At 43.1% G+C, this 20111-nt stretch overlaps 1 protein-coding gene across 3 annotated transcripts in view; it reads right to left on the bottom strand.

The window, feature by feature from the left end:
* Positions 1 to 3814: 3814 nt before the first annotated feature.
* Positions 3815 to 20111, bottom strand: part of LOC121693897 (fibronectin type-III domain-containing protein 3A-like) — a 28969-nt gene continuing 12672 nt past the window's right edge. The window contains exons 5-25 of one of the 3 annotated variants that reach the window (XM_042073641.1): positions 19529 to 19733; positions 19102 to 19278; positions 18292 to 18350; positions 17832 to 18007; positions 17503 to 17562; positions 16456 to 16594; positions 16125 to 16178; positions 15503 to 15796; positions 15307 to 15387; positions 15038 to 15176; positions 13632 to 13694; positions 13394 to 13512; positions 12146 to 12251; positions 11700 to 11875; positions 11344 to 11457; positions 10849 to 10998; positions 10147 to 10433; positions 9668 to 9880; positions 9123 to 9289; positions 8787 to 8908; positions 3815 to 8067 (exon numbers count right to left, since the gene is read on the bottom strand). In XM_042073641.1, coding sequence (XP_041929575.1) covers positions 7744 to 8067; positions 8787 to 8908; positions 9123 to 9289; positions 9668 to 9880; positions 10147 to 10433; positions 10849 to 10998; positions 11344 to 11457; positions 11700 to 11875; positions 12146 to 12251; positions 13394 to 13512; positions 13632 to 13694; positions 15038 to 15176; positions 15307 to 15387; positions 15503 to 15796; positions 16125 to 16178; positions 16456 to 16594; positions 17503 to 17562; positions 17832 to 18007; positions 18292 to 18350; positions 19102 to 19278; positions 19529 to 19733 — 3225 coding nt within the window. In that variant the 3' untranslated portion in view covers positions 3815 to 7743. Of the gene's footprint in view, positions 8068 to 8786; positions 8909 to 9122; positions 9290 to 9667; positions 9881 to 10146; positions 10434 to 10848; positions 10999 to 11343; positions 11458 to 11699; positions 11876 to 12145; positions 12252 to 13393; positions 13513 to 13631; positions 13695 to 15037; positions 15177 to 15306; positions 15388 to 15502; positions 15797 to 16124; positions 16179 to 16455; positions 16595 to 17502; positions 17563 to 17831; positions 18008 to 18291; positions 18351 to 18861; positions 18932 to 19008; positions 19279 to 19528; positions 19734 to 20111 lie in introns of those variants that run through there. The other 2 variants (XM_042073640.1, XM_042073642.1) reach the window with 2 other exon arrangements.

The raw sequence follows: 20111 nt of genomic DNA on the forward strand, positions 1-20111 counted from the left end.
AAATAACTGCAGTTATGGAACAAACCTGCAGTTTTTCTGAAGTTTCATGTGCTCACCAGAAAGTCTAGCGTGCGCACCAGAAAGTATGCCTTTGTAGGGGTACATGGGAGACAGGGCTTAGATTTATTGTAAGTCAACATCATATTGTATCAATTTAAAGCAAATTTAGGGGCTTCAGCTGAAATCAGCGTGAAATCAGCCAGATTTTTGTAATTGTTCATAAATTGAAGTAACTGTCCAATCGCAATTGATGTAGGGCCTATCCCTTGCACTGGAATAGACTAGAAGACTTTTAAAATGTTGTTCGGACACAATATAATGGTGGCAACTTGCAAAGCAGCGATGTCCTTATAATGAAGACCTAGATTGAAAAGTAATCCTGTGCTGTAGTCATTGGATGTTTCTTTTGCACATGCTTTCTCGTGAGAACCAGAAAGTTTTGCATGCTCACCAGAAAGTGTTCACGTGTGGACCAGAAATTGAGTGTGAGGCAAAACTTTTGTATTAGGTAAATACTGAAGAAATGCTGACTCATGGAAAGGGCTCAGAAAGTCTGTGAGCATGCCCTCATGCACTTCACAATCTCATAGTGGGACGAGCCCTCACACACATCAAAGTCTGTGAGTCCGTGAGAATAAGATTGGACCATGACTGGACATGACTGATTGGACTTATCTTCCTGCACACTATCATGTTTGCACTTGAGTGCTTCCATTGGAGAGTCTACCATTAAAGGTGCAGTCAGCAATTGCGCAGGAAGTTGCATTTCTTTATGTTAATATTTAAATGTATTATACACACTAAAGAGGTGGCTCACCCCTGCCTTGAGTATTCCCAGCGAAATACCACGCAGGGTTTTGTTTTTGTTTGGGGGACAGTATGCCCTCACTTTGTTTGTTTCCAGTTTTTTGGACCCTGGGCTGCCTACAGTGACCACAGTGTTCTCACGGAATGGGGCAGTTAGCGGTTGTGAGGAAATGATTGCTCAATGTGACAAAAAATTTTATGGGTTTGAAATTGCAAAGGATCGCTGACTGCACCTTTAACATAGGCCTTGGCTAAGGATCAAAGCAGACTGCCTAGCATAGCCACTGTTTAGGCTAAACTAGCCTCTGGGCAGTGGGCTTGGTAAGTGTCTTCGTGTGCTCACGCCCCACAGTTGTTAAAGCTGGGAAGAGCCTAAGCTAAATTCAACACTGGGTGCATACTTGTATCATGCACATGTGTCACTGTCCTTCTTGAAGCTTTGCATTGCAGCAACATTCTGCATAGTTTCCTTGGTAACAGGATCTCCACCTGACGTTTTGTAACTCATTTAAGTAACAGACCTGCGTATTCCAAAAATAGCCTTGTTATGGTGAATCCTATCTGTGATGGTGGCAATAGAAAGGTGACTATGTACAGTACGCCCTAGGCCTACATTCATGCTCATTCTGTTTTCTACTGTATGTAAATGCCAAAAAGAGAGCCATAGAGACAAAGAAAGGGAGAGGTTTGGGAATAGGTAGGGGAGAGCCGGGACGATTGAAACACAGGACGAATGAAACAATCCAGTTTTCTCCGAGTGTAATGATGATAGACCGACGTCCTTCGGTCAAAACATAGAGCATGTTAACCTCCTTCTATCAGCCAAATATCTGCCTGCTATGTCATTTTATCACGGAGTTACTGGCGATAAACGAGTTTTGATACGCAAAAGTATTAGCGGTTACATTTTTTCGATTATCAATGAGTGTTTTTCATTTAAAGGTTTGACTTAATGCTTATTCAGTGGACCAGTGTTTCTCAAAGTGTGGTCCGCAAGCTATCCCAAGTAGTCCGCGGGCAGACGTGGTAAAACATAATATAGATGAGTTGTTTGCAATATTGAACCAACTTGTATGTAAATCCAAACAGTTCTGCAACACTGCCTATGTAAGCTATGCCAATTTAAATCATATAAATCCTCTGACACAATAAGTAAGGTGCAAAGACAATTAGCAAGGTGGTTCAGTGAGTAGGCCTATTGTGTCTATTAGCTAGGTGGTCCGTGATGTTTTTTTTACTGGTTAAGTGGTCCTTGGTCTGAAAAAGTTTGAGAAACACTGCAGTGGACCATTTAGTGTTCTCCACAATCCCAGACTTTCATATCGCATGCTTGTTTACATGGAAAGCAAAACAAGCTATAGTGACATATGTCTGTGTCGGGATGATTGAAACACGTGTTTCAATCGTCCCGACCAGGCTGTAACTCCATGTATTTTAATTAAATGCACAAATAGCTGTGTTTAAACAATTATTTATGGAGGTAAGACATAGAAAAACAGTTTTAGGAAGATGAAAATACATTTGGGCCCACCAGGTAGGGGGTTGAGTTTTCCCATGTTATCCTATGGAGACTGACGGCCGGTGGGTCATTAAGCCTACTTATTTGGATGTGCATTGGCCTAACCCACGTAAAAACCTAGTGAAACGACATTTTCAACAATATAATTATGTAAATGGGAAAGCTTACCGTTCTAGCTATAAACATAGCAGAATCATCCACAGGGCATGATATTTCAAAAAACGCTTCATACACGCTTCATGATGATGGCAATGAGTTGTTAACAGACATGCACAAAGACGTATAGCTCTGCAACAATCTATCTAAAATAAAACCTTTTGGGAGTAACATTCATGATATGTAGTAAAATTTCGAAGTTGTTGGACGTTTATATGGCTTAAACTGTATGTTTCATTCGTCCCCTTATGTTGTTTCAACTGTCCCGACCAGGAGGGACGAATGAAACATTACGCACGTCCCACTTTTGTTGTAATAATTCCTGAACGGTTTTGTTCAAAGCTGAAAATGCATCTGTATTTGACAGAGGACATATGTAGGTTACTAGTGACCAAATATTAGCTTTCAGTGTGGTACGATCACTTTGTAAATTACGTTTAATTAAAAAGTGTTTCAACTGTCCCGGCTCTCCCCTACCCTAAATGTATGAGAACACCTGCCATTACACCCACAGGAACTTAAATGACATCACATTCTAAATCCATATTATGGAGTCGGTTCACCTTAATTAGTCCCAAAGGTGTTTGATGGCATAGAGAAACTTGTCTATGGGCCAGTCAAGTTCTTCCACATAAAACTAAAGTCCTTTTAGGCAAGTCCCTCCACTCGGCGGCCATATTGCAACGCTTTTTGGGCACTCATCGGGCATCCTATTCGGCAGAAATGTGCGTGCGCAAGGCTTCACGACACCAACCTTGCTCCAGCTGGAAACATATAATTGTCTAAAATGTCTTGGTTTAGAGTGGAGCATAAAGATTTCCCTTCACTAACCCAACCCCTGAAAACATTACATTTTCCCTCCACCAGCAGAACTATACACAGTGCACATAAAGGGACCATAAAGACATGATTAGGGATTTTAATATGGAAGACATTGACTGGCTTGCAGGGAACAGGGTTTTCTACACCATCAAACACTACTGGGATAAATATTAATCAAACCTTCCAAGCCAGGCCTCCTCATTCAACATCAGTGAATGGACTCACAAATGCATTTCTGGACGAATAGGAAAAAATTCCCAAAGACCCCTCTAAATCTTTAAGGAAAGCCTTCCCAGCTGCAAAGGAGGGACACATTCCATATTAATGTCACTGAGGCTCCTATGGGTGTAATGGCAGGCGTCCAAATACTTGTGTAGGTCAGCACAGTTTGAACACAGTTGGTAACACCACCAGGAATCTCTTTACACTGTTGTGTGACTTGAGGGTAGGATAGCATATCAGAAGGTAAACATAGGCTATGTATAAAAGAAAGGACCAAGACAGACAAGGCATTTCATATAAGGACTATAATTTATTTGCCATATTAAATATATTATCTATGATTGTTACAATTTAGTTATGACAATAATACATGGCAGTTTATCTTTTTCTTGTGTTTAGCAATAGAACAAAACAGATAACATAAACAGTGAGATCTGTACTAGAAATAATGACCAATGATGTAGATAAATATTTTTTGGAATGTATTACATTTGTATTTAAAATAAAAAATACATTTCAGTATCAAAATAAAGAGAATATGCTGTAAAACTCAGTTTGTGTGGTCTGAAAATACTGGCACGTGGGATGAGAGGGTAAGTGTGAAGATTCTTTTGCCTTTTTCCCCTATTCATTGGAGCAATTCCCATGATTCAGTGAAAGCCCTTTTTGTGCAACCCTTTTGATAAAATAATAAATTGAAAAATACATGAAAAGTATACAATAATTTGTATATGTGAGTAAAGGTTCAAATCAGACAAGGACTATCTGTCAGAAACTTTGAGAATGTTTTACTCAAGATCAGTGGACCCAAGTCATTGAGCGCAAGAGCGCAATCCAATTCTGTGGTCAGACAGAACCGTGTGCGAAACCATGAGACCACAGGACCGATTAATGAGTTTGTTTTCAGATGATCCAATGCAGAATACCGCTATATAAAGTGATTTTATTAACTTATTGGCCTGAGAAAACCCCCCACTTTCAAACCGAAGCCAATTCGAGGTTGAGTGGAAACGAGCACACACACATACAAACAAGAGCTCCAGCAGCTTCGTAAAAAAAGACCAAGCAAACTTCAGTCGAGGAGGACAGGGTCTAAAGGTGATAACCCTACATACGTCACAAGTCATTTACCACTAAGGAAAAATAATAATAATTTCATATAAATCTGTTAAAATGTATTTTTTCTCTCACTAAACTGATACAGGTAACAAGAGCAGCAGAAGGAGTAGTAGCAGCAATAATCGTTGGTAAGCTTAGAGAGGGGTATGAGACATACATTTCGAACTGATTGCAATGTGGTATGGCTGTTGTCCTTGAAAAACAGTAAGCGTAAACTTGACTCAAGTTTTCGTAAAGGCTCGCTCAGCTTCTTGTTGGGCAATACAGATAAGGTACGAGTTACAGCATGATAGCGTGACACACAACCCCACATGACATCCCTGGAGAGTTCCTGGGCGATACTTGTTAGCCTGTAGTTGAGCCAGTGTCATTACATTTGGACACACAGAGAATCCTTATTAACAGTGTTGTTTATGTCTGACAAAAGGTAATAAAGTCCTTGACAATGTAACTAATGGAGCAAATGGTAGTGTCATTTTAGTCAACGACTCCGGTCAAGCATTTTGCAAGATATGTACTGTATATCAAGCAATGGCAGTTTTAAGACTTTATTACCTTTTGTTGTACTTGAGAAGTGTACCATGATATATGTTCTGTTAACTCAAGTTTTGAATTTGGATTATAACAGTCATTCACAGTGTATGTGGGAACAGGGATTTTGTATCATCTATCAAACATCTGCTGCACAGAAATCAAATGTTTAAAGATATGGAGTAAGCAGCAGGTTAACGAGATGTTATTTACCTCTAAAAGTAATTTAACAAGTTGTGTTACCAATGGAAACACATCTCTCAGATAAGGGAGAGTGCTACACCTATGAAAAAAAAAGGCAAGTTTGAAATAAAACAGTATATAACCATTTGAAAGGCAGGTGAGTGAGGGCAGCATAAACGTCTCCTCTAAGATTTCCAAATCAACAGAGCTATATGCCACAGATGGGAGTCAAATGCTATGGACCATAGTTTTAATTCAACCAGGACACATAACCGTCCATTATAGCTCAATGCTAATCTATGAGCAGAAAGTGATTTGTAGTTAAACCCCATTTTGTACTTGTAGAAGAGGTGTTTTGGTGTTCAGGCACATCCGATTGTTGAGGTCACTGTGCAGCATTCAAAGTTTCCCACAATGATAACATGGCTGACAGGAACCCTATTCCTTTCTAAGGGTGTACCAAATAGACTACAGAGCATAGGGCTCACCAGGACAGCACAGAGAAACAGAAGCAGAGGTCATGGACAGTCCACACAAGACAGATTAGAATAAGTGGCTATTTCCCAGATGTTTGTCTTAGTAAGTAATAAACAAACATACTTAATTATTCCATGGGAGATCCTACAATTTTGGTTTCTGGAATAGAATCCTCAAAGGGGAGAACGGATGGTGGGGACTTGGTAGAGCCAGATAGCTTCTGCTTTTTGTTTTGATGACCAGCAAACGAGGGAGGAAGATCACAATAAGTTCAAAAGGCACCATGTTTCTTTTAAAAATAAAAAAAATAAAAACCTCCCTGGGAAAATATGGACTTTGCCAAATGTATGTACGTGCTACAATGTGAAGACTAGGCCTCCCTCCAAATCCCAGAGATAAGAGGCATTTCCCGGGCTTAGATTTGGCCCTGGCCTTGACCTCTGAACTGTCAAAGCGTCGCTACTTTTGTGACTGTGTCCACCATTCCCACTGCCCTCTGGTTCATACTGAAGCCAGAAACCATGACATAGAGCAACAATGGCATAGAAACTCAGAATTAAATTGGTTTGGCAGATTGAAATACATTAGTATTTAGCCAAACTAGGTAGCTCGAATTGCTTAGCTGACATTTACATGATTTTATAACAGTTGTCCAACCTGTCACCACAACCACTAACAGTTTTAATAAGGGTTCATGGTAACATTAGGTAAATTAGTCCTGGTTAAAGATTTGTAAGTTCAACTTGCAGCTTACTGTCTCACAATAAACCTCCCAACACCACACATACATACGTATCAATGGTCGACTAAAGCCAGGAAAAGACTATGGCGCTCAGTTTGAGCCAAATAGAAATACATTTATAACAAATGCATACTTCATATATCTTGAGAGTACTGCTTTATCTAGGTGTACATAAAACATAACTAGAATGTATGTATATGTGTACGTGTATGATAGCAGAACCAAACATATTAAACTCTCCCAACATCAGAGAATACGTACTTGTGTTTCTCTTGGCGTTGCTGATGTTAAAATATACCTGCTAGATAAAATAATCTGTAAAAGTATGACACTCTCTGTCCACCTTAACGGGGGAGAGTTTGCAAAAACAGCACGTTGAGCATATTTATTGAAAGCTTTGGCACCATCTCGCTTTGAACTGCCGTCATAACAGTTTAAAGAGAACAAGATGAATCTCGGTTCCTGACATATATCCTGTGGAACAGCCCACATTTTTTCCCAGGCTTCAATTATGGACATTGCAGGAGCTCCCAAAGACACATCAGTGTATGAGTAGTATTTTAAAAAAGTATAAAATTGTATCTATGTAGCGTTAGCATTCAAGGAGATTAAAAGAATGTGGGTGCCAAAGCTAACAGAACGACTACCCTTGTCCAGTTTTGCCATTTGCCATGGACATACAGAAACATCTAGAAATCATGAGCCAGATCATGTAGAGCTGTTCAGAGATACAGCCCCACTGGCTTCTCACACAGAAACACAGACACACTGGCCGAAGCTTTTCTCTTGGGAAGACAGATGGGTAAGACGTTAAGTCTAAACATCTATCGTCACAGTTTGCATTGGTCATGGCATAAAATTAAAAAGTACCTTCTTATGTCAACTAAATATGGTCTCATATGAAGTAGTAGTAGTAGTGATAATAATAATAATAATAATAATAAAATAATAATAATAATAATAATAATAATAAACATAATAATAATATTAATAATAATAATAATATACTGGGAAATGAAATGAGCTCACTGTGTGCCAGTTACAGAATGTGCTGAGAGACCTGCTCCTGCTTTCTTTTCTTCATCTCTCTTGCTGTCTTTCTCTTTCTCTCTCTACATCTGTTTCTTCTTCTTTTTCTTCAACTTTTTCTAATTCTCTCTCTTCCTCAGTCCTTACACAGGAACAGATACTGAATGAGCACGGCAAACAGGATTGCCACGACACCAAATGCCACCAACACCAGCAAGGCGAAGTGCTCGTCTGTGAGCTTCCACCTTCGGTGACACTGCCCACCGCTGCTGCTGGCATTTGCCACTGATTTGGCGTCCCGGTTGGCATCAGGGAGGGCGGGCAGGGCTGTGCCGGGGCTGTATGGCCCCCACAGCTCACCTCCCTCTGGCCTGCGTCGCCCAGCACACACACGCACGCGCCAGTCGGCGCCCGTGGGCACACCCTGCCAGGTGTAAGAGGTGGCAGCCCCACGGTAGAGCTACAGAGAGAGAAGAGAGAGAGAGAGAGAGAAAAAGAGAGAAAAGTAACAGGGTTTAACATTGTAGAGTTAGTGTAAATCCGAGACAAAACTAAGTGTCCATTCCAAAGACCATGAAATCTATAACATAATGTTATGTAAGGGATAATGGATGACACGGTGGTCTGTTCACAGAAGTTAATGCACGGTCGAGGTTGTAAAACATATCAACTAATTTCTCAACTTGCAGGACAAACTGCCGTTACTAGTTCTAAATGGATGGTTGCTACGGCCAAAGGCCAGTCGTTCTATCTCTCCCGTTGTCAAGCGGGCGTATCCCAAGGTGGGATACAAGACTGGCGTTCTGATAAACTTTAGCTTTGAAACATCGCTATTTTACCTAGCCTGCTGTCATCCATCTAGCTAAAAGCCACCTCCGTCATATGCTACAATGTTACCATGTTCTGAACGTCTGCATTTTACAGCTCGGATGCAACGTGACGGTTCATTTAAACTTCACAAAGAGTTCGGCGAATTAATATACAAGTGTGATACGGCCAAAAAAATGGATCTACTTCATAGGTGTGCAAATAACATACGGTTAATGGTCGTTCTAAATTACGTAGGACAATGGGAAATTCAACCAAGCAGTGGAATAAGTATCTATAACATATGGTGTTTTAAGTAGTGACGTGTCCATTGCTGCGTTACTGGAGTAGGAGGCTGTGTAGACTATTTACCCGCTCCACTTCCTTCCCCCGCATCAGTTGGAGTGTGTACAGCATAGGGTCTCCTTTCATTGGCTGGAGGGTCTCCCAGGTGACGGAGTACATGTTCCACTGGACTGGTTCAATCTTTGGAGCTTTTTACAGGAGAGACAGGTGACAATGGTAACTAAACAATGGTAGTAACTCAATAATAATACAACTAAATAATAGTTTAATCTAGATCTAAAGATGCTGTGTGTGCGTGCGAGCGCACGCGTGTGTGTGCATGTGTGTGTGTGTGTGTGTGTGTGTGTGTGTGTGTGTGTGTGTGTGTGTGTGTGTACAGTATGTGTGTGTGTGTGTGTGTACCTTTCAGCTGAGGTGGGGGTGAGCGGGTGGTGCTGAAGCTGTAGAGGGGGGAAAGGGGCCCCCGGCCAGCTGAGCTCACTGCCTGGATGCTGAACTGGTACTCGGTGGCTTCACCGAGACGCTGCAGCTTAAACGAGTGGCTCGAACCGCTGTACACACACACCAACCTGGAAGTAAACAGACCCCCCACACACACACACATACACAGACACAAGTGATTTAATATTAATGCACATTTAAATAAATACATACATAAGCACACAACACACAAGACTAATAAATGCTTGCTGTGTTCATCGATGCTGTAAATTACCAGTTATTATAGTATTCTACCATGCAGTAGTAGCATAGTTAAACAGTGCCTCCTATTGGCTCAAGCTACAACTACAAGAGGTCTGCACATCTAAATTAAACTGGATGTTGTGTTTATGTTTGTGTGTATTTTGTTTATATGCGTTAGATCTCCTTAGTCCTCACCGCATACAGTACATAGTTGTGTATGTGTATATGAGCAGAATATATGTACATGTGTGTAATGTCAGTACCTGTCCCCGCCTGTCTGCATGTGCAGGCAGTAGTGTGTACCCCTGGGTGTGGGGGTGCGTGTGGGCCCCTCTCCCCAGCGTAGCTTCAGAGTGTGGGGGCTGCAGACGGTGCACTCCAGCGAGGGGGGGTCAGGGGGCAGAGGGGGAGTACGGACCCTCAGTGGGCAGCTGTAAGGTCCAGCTCCAATGCTGTTCAGAGCCCGAACTCTGACCCTAAAAAGTGTTATAAAAGGTCAGTCTACTCAAACACACCCTTTTGTACCGACAGTACTCGGTGACCTCGAGAAACGAAAGATCTATGTGAAAACTCGCCAGATTTCTCCTTTAAATGTTCTGAGAAGTGACCATCTCATGATAGCCACAGCTACATAGGGGGAAATGGCTGAATATTGCTTGACCATTACAATAAAATATGGTCACTCATAAAAAATCACAGATCAGTTGATACACAAGGATTCCTAACCCCCTTTTCACCTTACCTGTATGTGGTATTAGGCTGCAGGTTCTCCAGCATGTGGTGATTGATCCTCCCTACAGAGAGGGGGAGCTGTTCTCCCAGATCAATGTTGTATCCTGTGATCTCCGCACCATGGCAACAGGGCTCCTTCCACCTTAGAGCGAGCCGTGAGGGGGAGGCGCCGGCTGTGCTGTCACTCACAGACTCGGCAGAAACCTCTTCAACACACTCCACTGTTGCCGGCACTGAAGGGGGAGTCGTTATCACGGTGATTTCCCCAAAGGGCCCTTCCCCAGCCTCACTGACAGCCTGAGAGAAAAAGTAACTAACGTTTAGTATAAATTAAAGAGGCATATACATACACATCTATATAATGAATGATACTAGATGTTGTGATGTTATATCAGTGTCAACATCTTTGCTGAATAAAACTAGAAATTCTCCCATTGTTTTATGGGTACTGTAGTCTACTGCTACAGTATGGATCCAACACACAAAGCAGAGTAGTCAGGGAGTCAAACGTCTCACACAGATCCATGAGTTTTGGGACTTAACACCCTAGTTAGGTTTCGGATTTGGAACCTAGGAGTGAGCCCACCAATACAGACAACCAAATACAAGTTAGACCACTACCAGCACTAGTATGGAACTGGAGAAACCTGGCTTTGATAGTACTGGTGCACCCCCGGTAGTTCTGGAGATATTCGCTGGAGTTTCCTCTTACCTGCACCCTGCAGCAGTACTCTGACGCAGGGGTCAGTTCTGTCATCTCCCAGCAGGCCGAGGGGCCATGGTAGATCACCTGAAGGGACCCGCCCAGCAACCCCCACTCCAGCCGAAACTCATAGACCTTCGACCCGTTACACGGTGGTACCTGTAGTTAGGGCACAATTAATATTACACTGAGCTCTATATTTCACTTTCACTGAGCCTACTCAAGTGCCTCTGAATTTTGATCTCACTTAATCACTATGCCACTAATTGTCACTACCTGGTACCTTATCAGTCATGGAGACAGATCCAGTTGATTCGTTTGCCGTTTATTGAAAATGTTGTCAAAATAAAATCTCAGAGTCTGTGTACCTTTTCATTCACTAACTGCCTTTTATGCAAACTAAACAACAACAACAACTTTTTATAGAGCTTTATCAAGGCACCCTAAGTGCTTTACAGTGAAGGGGGAACCCCAGCTAGTAATGAGGATGAGGCTGCTACTGACCTCCCAGCTGACGTTGACGCATGTGGGACTCCTGACGGTCAGGACTGGGGGACCACATGGCTGTGGGGGTCCAGCAGCTGTGGAGGCCTCGAACATGTCTGACCAAGGACCCCACTGGACCCAAACACACACAACCACAGACACAAAACACATCACCGAGTGTTCAAAAATGTGGCAAAGAGAATTCAGGATTTTAAGATACATACAAGCTCACTCAATAATGTGACTGATGGTTATAGTCATCTGAAGATGGTGTGCATAAAGTGTGTGTGTGTGTGTGTGTGTGTGTGTGTGTGTGTGTGTGTGTGTGTGTGTGTGCTGAGTTTGTAAAGTTAGGGGTTTATTTTTGTCATTACCCCTGCCTGGTTGGCAGCTCTGGCCCAGAAACAGTAGCCTGTAGCGGGTAGCAGGGATCTGACAACGCAGCTCCGATCAGGGCCCTCGTACACGTGTATGTGTGTTGCATCCACTGAGTCGGCCATCTCCACAGCATACGCACACACATCCAAACCGCTATTACACTCTGGTGCCTCTGTGTGTGATTTAAAGAATATGTCAAATCAGGTACAACTTATTTTACAAACTTACTCAGTAACATATACTTATTTATTCATGTATATATTAAGTTATGTATGTATCTATTTATTTATTTTATTTGTTAATTGTTTAATGATTATTTAATATATACATACACAGATACACAGAATACAATACAAAATACACACATACCTGGGATATCAAAGAAAAGTGTGTGTGTGTGTGTGTGTGTGTGTGTGTGTGTGCGTATGCGTATGAGACTTACCCCAGCTGAGTGTGATCTCTGAGGGTGATGCATCTCCAGACACAGACAAAGCTCGGCATGGCCCAGGATGCACTGGGGCAGTCTGTACTGACAGGCACTCAGACACCTGGAGAAGCAGGACGACAGTTTTTGTAAACATTCACAACTGATCCCAAACAGTGTTATGCCTGTGTGGACGGGTGTGTGTCTATCTGTTGATCCAAGTGTCGGTACTTATTTACTTAAAGGAGAATTCCGGTGTGATATTGACCTAAAGTGTATCGAAACATGATACCGAGTGTGAACGTATGTCTCATAGCCCATCTCGGCTTGTCCCCTGCACTCCAAAATCTGGCGCTAGTTAGCCGATGCTACCAACATCTTTTTCAATAGTGGTGCTTCGGCATCGGGCTAGCCATGCAAATAAATCACTATTTTACACCCATTTACGAGGCTCAATGTATCTCCACACTTCATTGGTAGACTTCCGAGGGCCCTGACATTTAAAACGAGACATTGAGAACTTTGAAAAAGCACTGGTAGTTTACTTACAAGACGATTTATACAGACAGTATCTTCACGAAGTTTAGCGTTTGCAGCCATCTTGAATTTAGTCACGATAAGTCGAGCAACGAGTAAGAATGAACAGCTATGATAAGGGATCAGATTCCAAAAATAATTCAGTGGAAATGCATGGATTCCAGTTGCTGCTACTGGAAGAAACTGGAATCCATGCATTTCCACTGAATTATTTTTGGAATCTGATCCCTTATCATACCTGTTCATTCTTACTCGTTGCTCGACTTATCGTGGCTAAATTCAAGATGGCTGCAAACGTTACACTTCGTGAAGATACTGTCTGTATAAATCGTCTTGTAAGTAAACTACCAGTGCTTTTTCAAAGTTCTCAATGTCTCGTTTTAAATGTCAGGGCCCTAGGAAGTCTACCAATGAAGTGTGGAGATACATTGAGCCTCGTAAATGGGTGTAAAACAGTGATTTATTTGCATGGCTAGCCCGATGCCGAAGCACCACTACTGAAAAAGTTGTTGGTAGCATCGGCTAACTAGCGCCAGATTTTGGAGTGCAGGGGACAAGTCGAGATGGGCTATGAGACATACGTTCACACTCGGTATCATGTTTCAATACACTTTAGGTCAATATCACACCGGAATTCTCCTTTAAGTATGTATAGTATGTGCATACATGTGTGCCTGTAAGTATGTGTGAGTGTGTGTGTTTTAGTGTTGTGTGCATTTGTTTATATACCTGGCTCTGTCCTCCTTGGTTCTGGCAGTACACTCTGAGTTTATACGAAGTTCCTGGCTCCAAACCATCACATACATGTTCCTGCTGAGGTCCAGTGTATACTACCTCCCACTGATCATCTACACACACACACACACACACACACACACACACACACACACAAATATACAATGCAAAAAATGTAACACCTGACACAGTGATGTATTTTGACGCATCAGTTAAGTGTCACTGTCCTTACCTGTATGACTGAGTTCCAAAATATAGTGCATTATGGGAGATCCTCCATAATCCTCTGGGGCATCTATAATACACAGAACAAATGTGTAAATTCCTCTACGTAAAGCGAAAGGGATCTCTAAGGATCATCCAAGAGATTTGGCTTTTTCACTCCAAGTAATGTTCATCTTGTCAGAATGTACAGGCACATGTGTTTTTGTGTATATCTGTGTGTGTGTGTGTGTGTGTGTGTGTGTGCGTGTGTGTGCAGGGGTGTAGTGGGTGTTGGACGCGGGGGAACGCCGTCCCCTCACTTCTTGGGGCATTGTTTTGAGCATTTTAATATGCATTTATTAATATAACAAGTGTTGTTACCAGTGATAACAACGCATCACGCAAATGTCTCCAATTAGGCCTTTGTCATAAAATTCGTTGCAAGAATGACCGTCATGCTGTAGCACTCCACCATGCGCAAAGACATTAAAAACTACGCAGCTCGTCATTCCGCGTTACCCGAAAGTGGCTAGAAAACCATCAATTATACAACTGCCTGTATCCGAATCTAGCAAGCATCTTCATGGCCCACTGTTACAATTCCTTCGTTTGTGTTTTGCAGAAAGCAGGTGGGCTAATTCAGTGGTCAAAATGACACGATAAGCATGTGTGAGTAATACGAGTGATTTTTATCGAGGAAGCTCCAATAAAAGTGATAGGCTATTTAACCAAAAGTAATGACCCAACGGTGAACCTGAACAACTTTAGGAAAAACTTACGATTGGTGCAGTTACTTTCATCCAAACAAAAAACGTTTCAAATGACTAGCACTTGCCTGCCAATGTTCTTTCTAATATTTTTTTGTTTTGTTTTATTGACTGTGCACCTCTGCATTTTAATAATTCGCAATGACATTCATATGACGCCCCCTCAAATTGAGCTACACTGCCCACACGGTGTGTTGAATGCGTGTGAATCCTACTTTTGCTATTGTTATTGCCATGGTTTACGTGTGGTAATGAATGAAGCCATGCCGCGGCATGTTATGCGTCAAGGAGATTAGACTACGCTAGATTACATACGCAACTCTACATTATGGTTTGTCTGTTTATTGTATGATACAACACAATGAAAAGCTACAGACCATTTTCATAGACTTTGGTGGAAAAGTGTAGTTTGGGTGAAGACATTAGGCTACATTTTGAGGATAATCCATGTAATTTAATTGTTTTTTCTAATTAATTTATTTTGAATTCATGTTCACAAAAGCTGGTAACAATTTGGCCTTGGCCTTACGCACCGATGTATGTGGAGGTGCGAGTGTGACAGTTGTGACAGACACAGACAGCAATGATGTCATTAAAATAGCGTCCCCCTACTTTAAAAATCCCCCTACACCACTGTGCGTGTGTATGCGTGTGTGCATGTTCTTACCCCAGATGGTGTGTATTCTGTGTGGCTGGGGCGGTGTGTGTAGCTGTGGTGTTCCTGGTCTGGTGGGGGCGTCTGCACCGGTGCTGTACTCCACCACTGCACTGGGCTGACTACAACCATCAGCATTGGCAGCTAACAACTGCACAACATACACACACACACACACACAAACAGGAATTATAGTACACCAAAATACACGCACACACGCGCACACACACACAGAGTGAAACACTAGCACCAGCAACATGTACACACACACACCCGCTCACCCTAAACCTGTAGGATGTGCTCCTCTCCAGGCTGTTAACCGTATAGCACATCTCCTCTCCAGTATATTTGGGCTGAAACCCCTACGGACCACACAAACACAAACACAACCTGACGTCACACTGTTCATATGAAGAAAGGAGCATAAATTAATCTTTTGTGGCGAGTAGATCATTGCGCAGTGCACTGCAGTCTCACCTCTGGCTCCTCCATCTCGAGTGTGTAGGTGAGCGGGTCTCTGCCCACCAGCCCACAGGGGGCGCTCCAGTGCAGGCTGACCCAGCGCACGCCCACGGCACTCAGGGCAGGGGCCGACGGGGCGGAAGGGGCGCAGCCCACCGTGCAGCAGGACAGCACCTCACTGAAGGCACTGATCCCTGTGATGTTCTTGGCGGCGACTCTAAAGCCGTATCTGGTGGCGGGGGTGAGCCGGACCACCTTGTACTGCTTGGAGGGGCCGCAGTACACCTCCTTAAAAGAGTTCTGCTTCTCCTGGTGCACACAACAGCACAGAGGGAGGGAGGGAGGGAGAGAGAGAGAGAGAGAGAGTCAAATGAGGCTAGAACACAATCAAAACATCTTTAAAAACATCCTTAGCACACATGCTGCTTCTTGTGTGCTGAGGTGTACCACAGTATTTCAATTATTTGCCCATTTGCCCAAAAACACAACATTCTCCTAGAATTCATTCTATTGTGAAAGTGTGTGTATTTACACGTCACCATCTCTCTCTAACAATTATATAGTGTGTGCGTGCGTGCGTGCGTGTGCGTGTGCGTGTGTGTGTGTGTGTGTGCGTGTGCGTGTGTGCAATGCATACCTCACAGCATTCCAGAAGGTAGGCAGTGATTTTTGCGCCATTGTCATTGGGGGCCTGGTGACACATAAGAACACAGCCAGTCATTTTATTAGTTCACATGAATACAGAGGTCTTTCCGTTAGGTCTGAATGTGTGTGTGTGTGTGCGTGTGTCTCATGCCTTCCACTGCACAGGTGTGTGTGTGTGTGTGTGTGTCTCATACCTTCCACTGCAGCCCCACAAAGCTCTTAGTGTGGAGGAGGACCCGTGTGTGTGTGTGTGTGTGTGTGTGTGTGTGTGTGTGTGTGTGTGTGTGTGTGTGTGTGTGTGTGTGTGCGCGCGTGCGTATCACCTTCCACTGCAGCCCCACAGAGCTCTTGGTCCGGAGGAGGACCCGGGGGGGTGGGGGGGTGTCTGGTGGGGCGCATAGAGTCGTGAACGTCACTGCCTCTGACGGAGAGCCCTTGATGGAGCGACAAGCCACACACACCCTGCAGAACACAAACACACACACACACACACACACACATATATATATATATATATGTACATGCACACACATGCACAAACATTGATCTTAAACATTATTACATACAAAACATGCACACACATTATGTGAATATGAGCATAATGAACTTTTCACTCGGTGTGTGTAAATGTGTGTGTGTGTGTGTGTGTGTAATAATGTTTAAGATCAATGTTTGTGCATGTGTGTGCATGTACATATACATATATATATATATATATATACACATACACACATATACATATACACATATACATTATATATATATATATATATATATATATATATATATATATATATATATATATATATATATATATATATATATATATATACATATACACACTGTATATGTGTGTGTGTGTGTGTGGACCCGTCAACACAAGGCCACCACACTCGACCTGACTTGTCAGAATTTGTTTGTCATATTAAAATGTTTTACTTTTCCCCGTCATGATTTCTGTGCACGCAGTATCAGCCTTTTGTGGCTAAGTTAGAACCACACCGTTAGCTTAACTTGGTTGAACATTAGCTTACTACAACCTATGACTATAGCAGTCACATACCCTGAAGGTGAACTTTATTAGTTTTACAGTTGAATTGAAAACTGAATTTTCCAGTCTGCTTATCTCATGTGACTGCTTTTGGAATGTTTATGTCTCTTGCACCGTCCCGGCGCCCTCGACTGGCCTGGCATATGGACTACAGCGTTTTCTGTCAGTTTGACCTCTTCGTGCGGACGCACGTTTTTTTTACCGGTGTCGTTAAAGATGTGAGAGCGGTAAGAAAAAATAAACCCGTTGGTTTCGTGTGTATGTGGCCTGAGTCTGTGTCTGAGTGTGTGTGCGTGTGTGTGTGTGTATTTGCGTATACCTGGCATAGTAGTGAGTAGCTGGCTTGAGGTCTCCTAATGTGAATGTAGTGTCATTTCCTCTGTTGGTTGGAGAAGAGAATAGGAAATACATTGCTGCATTACTGCATCTGCACACATTGACACATCATAACATCCCAAACACTCACACATACAGCATTACTTTGAAGATGTAGGAGCTTATGCATTTACACAAACTACAGACAAAATGTAAATACACACAGCCAGTACTGGATAAGTGGGGGCAGAGAGAGAGAGAGAGAGAGAGAGAGAGAGAGAGAGAGAGATGGGGGTGAGTGGGGAGAATGAGGGAAGAATGGAAATCACTCACTGATAGACTGGCCTGTAGTCCCCATCGGTGCCGTTCTGCGACAAGGCCAGCTCGTAGCAGAGCAGAGGAGGTGTGTGCGTGTGAGTGTGTTTGTCTGCGCCAGTGGGGTCTCTGGCTGGGAGGGGGATGGGGGGACACCAGGAAAGGACTGCTGAATGAAACGTTAAACCACTGACCTGAGAAATAGACAGACCAGAGAAAGAGAGAGAGCGAGAAAAGAGTGAGAGAGGGAATATTATGTTAGTAAAATGATTTATCATTGTCATCATCATTGTACGTATTAATGTGAGACAGATGTGAACAACACATAATACATGATGTGTGTCTGTTTAGTGTTAATTGTGATGTATTTTTAGCAGTAATTGAGATATATCTGACTTATTACTATTACCGTAATTGTAATGTATACTGTGTATGTGTGTGTAAGTGTGTCTGTATGTGTGTGTGTGTTTTCACTCACTGAGGGTTTGCACACATTGGACAACATCTCCTTTGCTTTGTGTTTTTCTGCCTCGACATCTGCAACACCAACCAACACAAACACACACACACACACACACACACACACACACACACACAGCGTTCAGGATCCCCGAGTCAAATCAGGTGAATGTATATATGCAACACAGAGCACACTGCTGCATTGACAGTCAGACCACACAGCTGACACCTGACCCATGCACACATGTCTGAACAGACTAGCAACACACGTAACAGGTCGTGTTCATCCTCTATCTCGCCTCTGTATCATCTCAAACATAATTTAGAATCTGTCTGTAGCCCTCCCTGTAATACAGTTTAGTACCTGCTGAAACAGAATCCTTAATGGTATGGTATGAGAGAAAGAGAAGGAGAACAAAATTATTTGGCACTGTCTACACTAGAAATATTTCCCAGACTGATACAGCCTATGCCCACATGTAAAATGATTCAGATCACAGTGTTGTACATTCCAGACATTCAGGCACATGCACTCTCTCTCTCTCTCCCTCTTTCTCTGTATTTCTCTCTCTCTCTCTCTATCTCTCACCTGTGCTTTCGGTATCTGAGGGAGGTGTGGCTCTGGTCCAGACATTCAGGCACATGCTCTCTCTCTCTCTTTCTTTCTCTCTCTGTATTTCTCTCTCTTTCTGTCTCTCTCTCTCTCTGTCTCTCTCTCTCTCTCTCTGTCTCTCACCTGTGCTTTCGGTATCTGAGGGAGGTGTGGCTCTGGTCCGGCCAGAAGGTTTGCTGTGTCGGGAGGGGTGTGGGGAGGGCATGGGGGGCTTGCCGTGGCCGTTGTGCAGGGCGAGGGGCGCCCCTTTAGGCAGTGGCGAATGGGTGCTGAGGTGCACCCCGTTAGTGTTTGGGTTGGCATTAGCGACCGGTGGGGAGCGATCCTTCAGACGCCTGTGCAGTTGGTCCTGAACCTTCAGGGAAGGCATCGCCATGCTGTGACACATCAACTCTGCATACAAATGTAGAATCACACACACAGAATCAAATATATATACAAACATAAACACATGCAATAAAATATATATACACACACACGCATACACATGCTCACAGACACAGAAACACACACCGGAAGAGGAGCAGAGCAGGTCAGAGAGGAAACAAGACAGAAACTGTACAGCATACACTCTTCATATGTCGATTCAAACACACACCAACACCCATACAGCAACCCATGTTCCCACGCTGGCTGCACTCACCCTGCTCTGGGTAGATAGGCAGCGAGTGCATGTGGTGGATGTAGTGTGGGGGCATCTCGGGCGGGTAGATGTGCGGGTGGGGCAACAGTGCGGGGTGGTGCGGGGGGTAGTGGGACAGGTGTGGGGGAGGAGGAGGCAGGGAGGGGTGGAACTCCAACGCATGGGGCAGCAGCATCATCTTACGCATGCCATTCTCCTCCATGACCTGCAGAGGGCAGCAGAGGCCACAGTCAGGAGACAGGAAGAACTGCGAAAGCAACGGTCACTAACTAACAGATGAGTCATGGAGCAACACTAGGCTACTCATAAAGGAAGTTATGAAACTAATAGCTATATAATAATAGTGTCATGAGTGAATAGTCAGTCTTCTAGTTGTTGACACTCTTTGCAACAACAAAACATTAAAACATTAAAACTATGTTACTCAGGATATGACGTTTACTGTGGCATAATTAATAATAAAAACAATAATCATCATCATTATCATCATCATTACAATAACATGCTTTACGTCCAGAGTGCCTTTCTCAACACACAAGGTCACTTGACAAAAAACAGAGGAACTGAGCTCATTAAGCAAGCC

This window comes from Alosa sapidissima, chromosome 20 (genome assembly GCF_018492685.1).
Source record: "Alosa sapidissima isolate fAloSap1 chromosome 20, fAloSap1.pri, whole genome shotgun sequence".
NCBI lineage: Eukaryota > Metazoa > Chordata > Actinopteri > Clupeiformes > Clupeidae > Alosa > Alosa sapidissima.